The sequence below is a fragment of the Mesoplodon bidens genome (genome assembly GCF_964165515.1).
Source record: "Mesoplodon bidens genome assembly, chromosome: X".
Classification (NCBI taxonomy): domain Eukaryota; kingdom Metazoa; phylum Chordata; class Mammalia; order Artiodactyla; family Ziphiidae; genus Mesoplodon; species Mesoplodon bidens.
Genome location: NC_138163.1, coordinates 80388412 through 80396625, shown reverse-complemented (window position 1 = coordinate 80396625; position 8214 = coordinate 80388412). Strand labels below are relative to the sequence as shown.

The 8214-nt window shown below is 47.0% G+C and overlaps 1 protein-coding gene across 1 annotated transcript; it reads right to left on the bottom strand.

The window, feature by feature from the left end:
* Positions 1-924: 924 nt before the first annotated feature.
* RPS4X (ribosomal protein S4 X-linked) lies at positions 925-7538 on the bottom strand. Its single transcript, XM_081221684.1, has 7 exons — positions 7423-7538; positions 6364-6441; positions 5061-5241; positions 4582-4679; positions 3043-3214; positions 1731-1888; positions 925-1169 (listed from the first exon to the last, which is right to left on the bottom strand). The coding sequence occupies exons 1-7, from the start codon at positions 7423-7425 to the stop codon at positions 1068-1070; spliced, it is 792 nt and encodes a 263-aa protein (XP_081077810.1). The 5' UTR covers positions 7426-7538; the 3' UTR covers positions 925-1067.
* Between the last annotated feature and the right edge of the window lie 676 nt (positions 7539-8214).

Here is an 8214-nt window from a genome sequence, read left to right as displayed (position 1 = left end):
TTTTTCACTCCAAATCCTGCCATGAGGGGCAAGGGAGATTAAGTGGTCTGCAATAAGATGTTAAATGAAGGTGATGGTGAGATCTAGAAGGCAGTGGTTCTTAACACAGGGCAATTTTGCTCCCATGGGGGATCTGGCTATGGCTCAAGTCAGTTTCTGGTTATCACAACAGAGAAGAACAGAAGGGCATGCTGTTAACATCTGGTGGGTAGAGGCCATAAATGCTGCTCAACATCCCACAATATACAGGGCAGCCACCCACAAGTTATCTGGCCCAAGAGTATGAAGATTGAAAAGCCCTGCTAAAGGAGGCCAAGGTGGTTTTGGTTCTCAGCTGGAAGATACATTGTAAACAGGAGGAGAGTTGGTCGTTATCACACTGCAGGGTAATTGACACTCTTGTAAGAGACCCAGGGCTTAAAATGAGGAACAGATCTAAACAGCTGGCCCCTTGGAGCAGGGGCACCTCTTGAGACGGGCAAGCAAACATGGTTTTGCAGTCCCGAGGAATGCAACTGAGGACTGAATGCTGTGGCAGCTGGAGAATGATAGAGGACTAAGTCCAAGCAACTGCACTGCTGCATTGCTTTGCAACATCAAGAGCCCGTAACTCTATAATTACCTGTATCCAAAGCTGGACACAGATGTGGGAAAAACATATGAGCCAGGCTTGTGTATGGGTAGTGCAATGAAGACCAAAGAGGGCAATCATTTCTTAAAAAAAGGCTAAGAGAACAGGGTAAATGAGGTCTCAGCCAAGTAAGGGAGCTTGGCCTTATGGGCTTCCCTGGCTCTCTCCATTCTTTGGTTACTTGCGGCTTCTTCTTTGCCAAGTTTGATGTGTTCTCCCTCCCACCACCACCCAGGTCCAGCCTGGGTCCAGACACAGATTCACATTCCAGAATGCCCAAGCCTGCCTGAAAATTCAATCTACTTTTCATGTTATAAAGTAGAAAGGAAAATGTAAATCAAAGCAAACGGAACAAACACAAACCCAAACCACAACAAACACTAAAAAGGTTTTTAATTATGTAGCACTTTCCCAATTGCGTCATTTAGAGATCATTTTATCCGCTGCTCTGTTTGGCTGCCAGTCTCTTGTCTCTCTCCTCAGCAATGGTAAGGCGGATACCCTTTCCACGAGGAAGAGAGATCCATGGTTTGTTGCCCTGGAGGAGAAAACAAGGAGAATCAAAACCTGCTACACACCATCAACAGGTTGGCACATGCTACATTTGTCTTCCCATCTAGAGGAACAGAGAAGCCTGTCTGTGAAAACACTCAGCAACAGTCAGGCAGTCTTAAGACACTTTGATGCTGGTTTATCAGAAATACCCACTTTAAACTTGTTGCCTGTATCTGTAGATGCAAACTACGATACCCTCCATAATTAGTCTCAGAAGTACTGAAATAGTGCCCAAGGCCAAGCATTAGTTTCAAAAAGCACACCCCCACCCCAACACAGGCACAAATGAAAGAACCTAACTATAAGGCATATTCATCCCATTACTGGCACTTTCCACCAACCCAGGTGTGAACTGGTCCACCACTGATTCTCTGACACTGAAAATGCACAGATCTGCCTCAGCCCTGTTGTGAGCCCTATCCCAGAGGTGGCTTTATACTAGGTTCAGCAGAGCCAGCAGGAGCCAGGCACTGCCATCCCAGCCAGTACTTGCATTGTACAGGTTTCTCTGGACTAGGCAGAAGACAGAGAGACCCAGACTTACTTTGCCAATAACGAAAATGTTGGAGAGCCGGGTGGCAAAGCTATTGCCGTTGGCATCTTTCACATGAACTACATCAAAAGAACCAGGATGTCTCTCCCGGTTAGTGATCACACCAATTCTTCCCAGGTTAGCACCTCCAGTCACCATGCACAGGTTACCTAGGCAGGAAGGAACAGACAATCTGCTCAGAACAAGGAACCATGCCCTGTGTAGCAGAGAGACAGGTCTGCAACAAAGTCAAAGTTAATCTTTTTGTCCCAGTTGAATTCACTTCTATGGATCTGTTACCCAAGCTAGAACTCTCAGGGCCCTCTTTTAAGATTTGCTCTATCCTTCCTGCACAGCTAATAAATGTAATAAACTCCACTGCACCCACCTCACTAGGTCCTTACCATGTCTTGCCTGGACTACTGCAGTTCCTCCAAGGCACAATTCTCTGCTACCGTTGTGAACAGATTTGGGGGATGACAGCATTACAAAGGGCTGTTCTCTCAATTAAGTTTGTTCCGCTTTTTTGTTAGACTTCCCTGCCCAGCCCTCAAGCCACTTCCATGGATGGGGAGGCTTTGGAGATCTGGAGCAGGCCTGAGAACATGTTATACAAGACCTCATCTCTGCCACACAGGATATTCTAAGCACTTGGATCCCTGAGGTAAAAATACCATACACCTGGGCAGTGGAGCAGTTACCTGTTCACAGCTTCTCCCAACTCCCCACTGAAAACATTCTTAGCTGACTTCCCTCCCCACAGTTCAGAACATATCCCTCTCTCTAACCCTCATTGCCACCACAAAGCCATGCCGAAACGAGACACCGTAAGGGTTTTACAGATTCTCTGAACATTCTTAAAAATAAGAGTTGCCTCCTTCCCAATCCGTTACTACATCAACAAAAGACATCTAGCTTTGGTTGCTAACTAGGTGCACATCAGAATCACCTCGAGCCCCTAAAACGCCAAACAAAACCCTGTACCCAGGCCCTGCACGAGTCATAGGGCTTGATTAAATTAACTTAAAAATAAAAGTAGGGCTTCCCTGGTGGCGCACTGGTTGAGAGTCCACCTGCCGATGCAGGGGACACAGGTTCGTGCCCCGGTCCGGGAAGATCCCACATGCCGCGGAGCGGCTGGGCCCGTGAGCCATGGCCGCTGAGCCTGCGCGTCCGGAGCCTGTGCTCCGCAACGGGAGAGGCCGCAACAGTGAGAGGCCCGCACCGCAAAAAAAATAAAAAATAAAAAAATAAAAATAAAAGTAAAGAACAGCTCTTATGCCTGGCCTTTAAAGAGAATGCCTATGTAGCATAGCCTGCTTACCAGTGTCAAATTTGATGAAATCAGTAATCTTGCCAGTCTCCAAATCAATCTGAATGGTGTCATTCACCTTGATGAGGGGATCAGGGTAACGGATGGTGCGAGCATCATGGGTCACCAGATGAGGGATTCCTTTTGTCCCCACAAAGATCTTTCTCACTTTGCATAACTTATACTGAAACACATGGGTTACCCACATTAGTCTAGCTCATATGCACTATGCTCCAGAGTACAAAAAACAAGTTCTTTCAAAGCCACAAATCACCAGCTTAAAGATGCAACCAGCAGCTGAAGGTACCAGCCCCCACACAGAACAGCCTGTTTCCTGAGCTGCAGCTGAATGATGGGGTCCCTGACTTTTCTTCCCACTCCGCCATAAATTCATCTTGCACACTGCCCCCTTCTAGGCTAGCCTTCCTATTTCTTATTATGTATTTCCTCTGTAGTACTGCATCACCCCCAAGGTTAAAAGTTCAAAGCACTTAAGGCCTCACAACCTCAAACTCCCAGGTGGAGGGATGATCACCACCATTTCCTCCCCGCTCCAATGCAAATCACCTCCCCTTTCCCAGGTCGTTTAAGTCTCAAGGGGCGTCTGAATTCTTCCCTCCAACTCACCCAGACAGCTAACAAGTGCCTCTTAATGGCTCCTTCTACGTCACAATTGAGTTTTGTCTCACAAACTGCAATTGTATTACCAGTTCATCTAATCAACAATTTCACAAAGCATTTCACTCCCCAAGACATCCTTTAAGTAAATCAAATCACCTTGATGCCAATGGATGTGCCCTCCGGCCTGCTGGTAACAAGGTAGCTAAGGAAATTAGCCGATTCATCCAATTGAATTAACCTTCACTTACAGCCAATAATTCAAGAAGCCATGAACTTTTGCATAAAACCATCACAACAAACTGGATTAAATAATCAATGTCTGTAACCTTTTTTGAGTTATCTCAAACTAGTGCCCCGAGGGTTATTGGTCCCCTCCACTAATACCTTTCCCCTCCCCAGAGTAAAGCTAGACAAAGGGCCAATAGGATTGAACTAGATATTGGTTTTCTGGCCCTTTATCCTTAAAGGACCCATTCTTCAGATACTCAAACGTTCCTAGGAATCACTCTCCTTGCCTCAAAAAAAGGCAACCAGAAGTCACTGCTCAGCTAGAATTCATTTCTGCCATAAAAAGCACTCTTTTGGGGCTTCCCTGGTGGCGCAGGGGTTCAGAGTCCGCCTGCCGATGCAGGGGACACGGGTTCGTGCCCCGGTCTGGTAAGATCCCACATGCCGCCGAGCGGCTGGGCCCAGTGAGCTATGGCCGCTGAGCCTGCGCATCGGGAGAGGCCCGCGTACCGCAAAAAACAAACAAACACACACTCTGTTGAGGATGTTAACTTGATTGGCCTGGTTTCCAGGTATAAGATTATGAGTAATTCTAGTCTACCTACCTCAGCACAATGGATCGGCCCATGTACTTAATTCAGGCTGTAACTCAGAATCAAGTACTTTTACTAAACGAAGGCCCAGCCTGCTTGCAACACTCACTTTGGCCTCCTCAGGTGTAATACGATGAACAGCAAAGCGACCCTTGGTGTCATAGATCAGACGAAAATTCTCTCCAGTCTTGTCAATGCTGATGACATCTGATATCAAATGGTAATAACTAAGGTTACTATAGTGACCCCCAGTACCCCCATGCTGAACAATAACCACACTATAAGGGAAAAAAAAAACCCCGTATGCTTCCCATTTCGAATATTAACAAGGATTCCTAAGATCAATGATGGCTAGCTAATCTTTAATGTTTCAAAATCCTGTTTTTATGACTCGTAAAATCTGAAGTAAATTGAAATTTGGTTTTGAGAAATGATTTATGATTTGCAGCCCTATAATATGGAAGTAAAACTCTTCAGAGGGAAAGTCATGCTTTATTTCTGAGACTGAAAAAGCCTGCTGGTAACTTTAGAGAGGGAGATAAAAAAAAATCAAGGAGCACCACCAAGTGCCCACCACTAACCACTTACCCATAAAACCAGCAGGGTAGGTTATATCAGTGCGGACCTTGCCATCAATCTTAATGAAACGCTGCATGCAGATCTTCTTTACTTCATCTCCTGTTAGGGCATATTTAAGTCTGTTCCTTAGGAAAATAATTAGGGGGAGACATTCCCTCAGCTTGTGGGGACCGGTAGATGGACGAGGAGCCTGTAAAATGATTTTAAAAGTTATCTTAGGGCTTCCATGGTGGCGCAGTGGTTGAGAGTCCGCCTGCCAACGCGGGGGACACGGGTTCGAGTCCTGGCCCGGAAGGATCCCATGTGCTATGGAGCAACTGGGCCCATGCACCACAGCTGCTGGGCCTGTGCTCTGGAGCCCGCAAGCCACAACTATTGGGCCCACGTGCCTGGAGCCCGTGCTCCGCAACAAGAGAGGCCACCGCAATGAGAAGCCCACGCACTGCAACCAAGAGTAGTCCCCACTCGCCGCAACTAGAAAAAGCCCACGCACAGCCACGAAGGTACAGTGCAGAAAAAAAAAAGTTATCTTAAACTATTGGTGGGATCCACTCAAACTACCTCTGAAGTCCTGAGATTCACCAGACTATCACCCGCCCCCCCCACTGGGGTAAACAAGAGGTATTCAAAGTGTGCAAAACTATTCCAGACCTTTAAAGTTTTACAGCATTTTCCTTTCAGAGGACCAGGCCCGTTAAGAACATTTGAGGTCCTGCATCCATGTGGTATGTGGAAGAAATGAGGCACAGAATTATTAGGTAAGAGGTGGGGCACAGCTAGATAGCACAGGGCCCTTAAGAAATGAGTAACAGGATACAGTAATCAGGGATGCCTGACACTTAAAGGAGCAGTATAAAGTGTGTCCCTTAAATACATCAATCATATCTCGATAAAACTGTAAAAGACACGTCTCTTAAGATACTTACAACATAGGGCTTCCCTGGTGGCGCAGTGGTTGAGAATCTGCCTGCCAATGCAGGGGACACGGGTTCGAGCCCTGGTCTGGGAAGATCCCACGTGCCGCGGAGCAACTAGGCCCGTGAGCCACAACTACTGAGCCTGCGCGTCTGGAGCCTGTGCTCCGCAACAAGAGAGGCCGCGATAGTGAGAGGCCCGCGCACCGCGATGAAGACTAGGGTTGCTGGCCGCTTGCCACAACTAGGGGAAGCCATCGCACAGAAACGAAGACCCAACACAGCAAAAATAAATTAATTAATAAACTCCTACCCCCAACATCTAAAAAAAAAAAAACTGTAAAAAAAAAAGATACTTACAACATAAAAATACATGCTTACAATATGATGATACTTACAAACACACCAGTCAGTTTATCCAGCATCCAATGCTTTGGAGCTGCTACGCGCTTCAGGTGCTTCTTGGGACCACGAGCCTGAAGGAGTTTTCGGTTTTAATACTGTTAAACAGTTTCAGGTCTTTTCAAGAACAGTTTACACAGCTACAACTATTCTCTAAAGACCAGCATCTGTCTCCTCTTCAGCAAAATGTGGACAATGTAAAAAGCACAGGGCCGTGATTAAAGGCAGAGAAACAAATGGATACATAGTATACAGCAAAATACTGTAGATTTCACAAACTGCAACCAGCCTTCTCATTGTACAGAGACCGTTAACTGTCTTTCAGAACAGTGTTTCCTGTTACTAATTATTTATGTTACCACTTAAAAGTGCGTATGCTTCTAGAGGCTGTTTTACTAGGACATGCTGGTGAAATAGCCAGGGGTTGGACCTCCTGGCACACAGCCAGCCAGCCAGCAACAGAAACTGACCACAATCTGTGCTACTACTAATCAAACAGAAAATTTCTCGAAATATGTCAGGTTTTAAAGTGTTAGATGCGAGACTTAATCTGACCTCAGCACAACCACGTGCCAACAATGGCTTACTCAAACTCTAAAGGTGAGATCACTTTTCACCTTAAAATGCAGAAGGAAGCCTTTTTAATGCCGTATACAGAGGCTTACTGGCCACACTACGTAAAGTCAGGTCGTGCCAAAAACACGACGGAAAAACTCTCCACCCTCCCCGGGCCCGACGTCTGTCCTCTGGGCCCACTCGGGGCTCCGGCCTGGGAAGCAAGACGCTCCTCCCAGGGCCGCATGATGCGTGACCGGGTGTGGCCGGCCGGGAGACCGAGGCCTTCCCGCCAGCCGAACCGATCATCCCCCGACCGCCCACCGCCGACAGCCGGTGTTCGCCCTAGCCCTCGAGCCCGCCTGGGCCCACCCCACCAGCCGCTCTCCCTTTGCCTCCGCCCGATCACCCGCTGCGGGAGCCCCGCAGCCCCGAGTAGCCCCAGTCCTTGGAGGATGGAGACTGATCGGTCCCAAGAGCTCGCAAAGAAGCTACCTTACCATGGCTGCGCTAGGCACGGAAAGAGATCCACCTATTTCCGCTGTGCACAGAAAAGAGGTTGCACGGCTGCGTGCGCTGGGGCTTCGCTCCACCCAGCTCCGCCCTTTCGCGGCGCGCGGGGACGCTCTCTTGCCCCCTGCTGGTGGGAGGTCAGAGGTCCGGGGCTTGGGAACCGCTGCCGAAAAAGGGGTGTTTCCCAAGGGCGAGTTCCTCCCTCCCTTTCCGCCCTCCCCTCTCCAGTGTTTCCCGGGCGCCTCTGGGGCGCCTGATTCTGTGTGAGGTGCTGGACAAACAAAGGTGAGCTAGACAAGCTCCCTGTCTTTGAGGAGAGGGCAAAGTGAGGCTACTTCAAGTCCCACATATACATGATCATATAATCCATAGAATACGTTGACATGAATAAGGTCCTACTGTATAGCACAGGGAACTAAGTTCAATATCTTGTAACAAACTGTAATGGAAAAGAATCTGAAAAGGAATATATATATATATATATATATATATATATATACATATATATATATATATACACACACATATACATATATATATCTGAATCACTTTGCTGTACTCCTGAAACTAACACAATTCTGTAAATCTACTATACTTCAAATAAATAAATAAAAATTAAAAAGAATACATTGAAATGAATATCTAATATTATTTCTAAAACATATTTTGTCTGCTTCTTCTTCCAAGTTCCTTCAAGCCAGTCAGCCTACCCATACTGTAAATTGGGAAGAATCAATATTTTTTTCTCTCCCTTCTCTGCAGATTACGGAGGGGGTGGA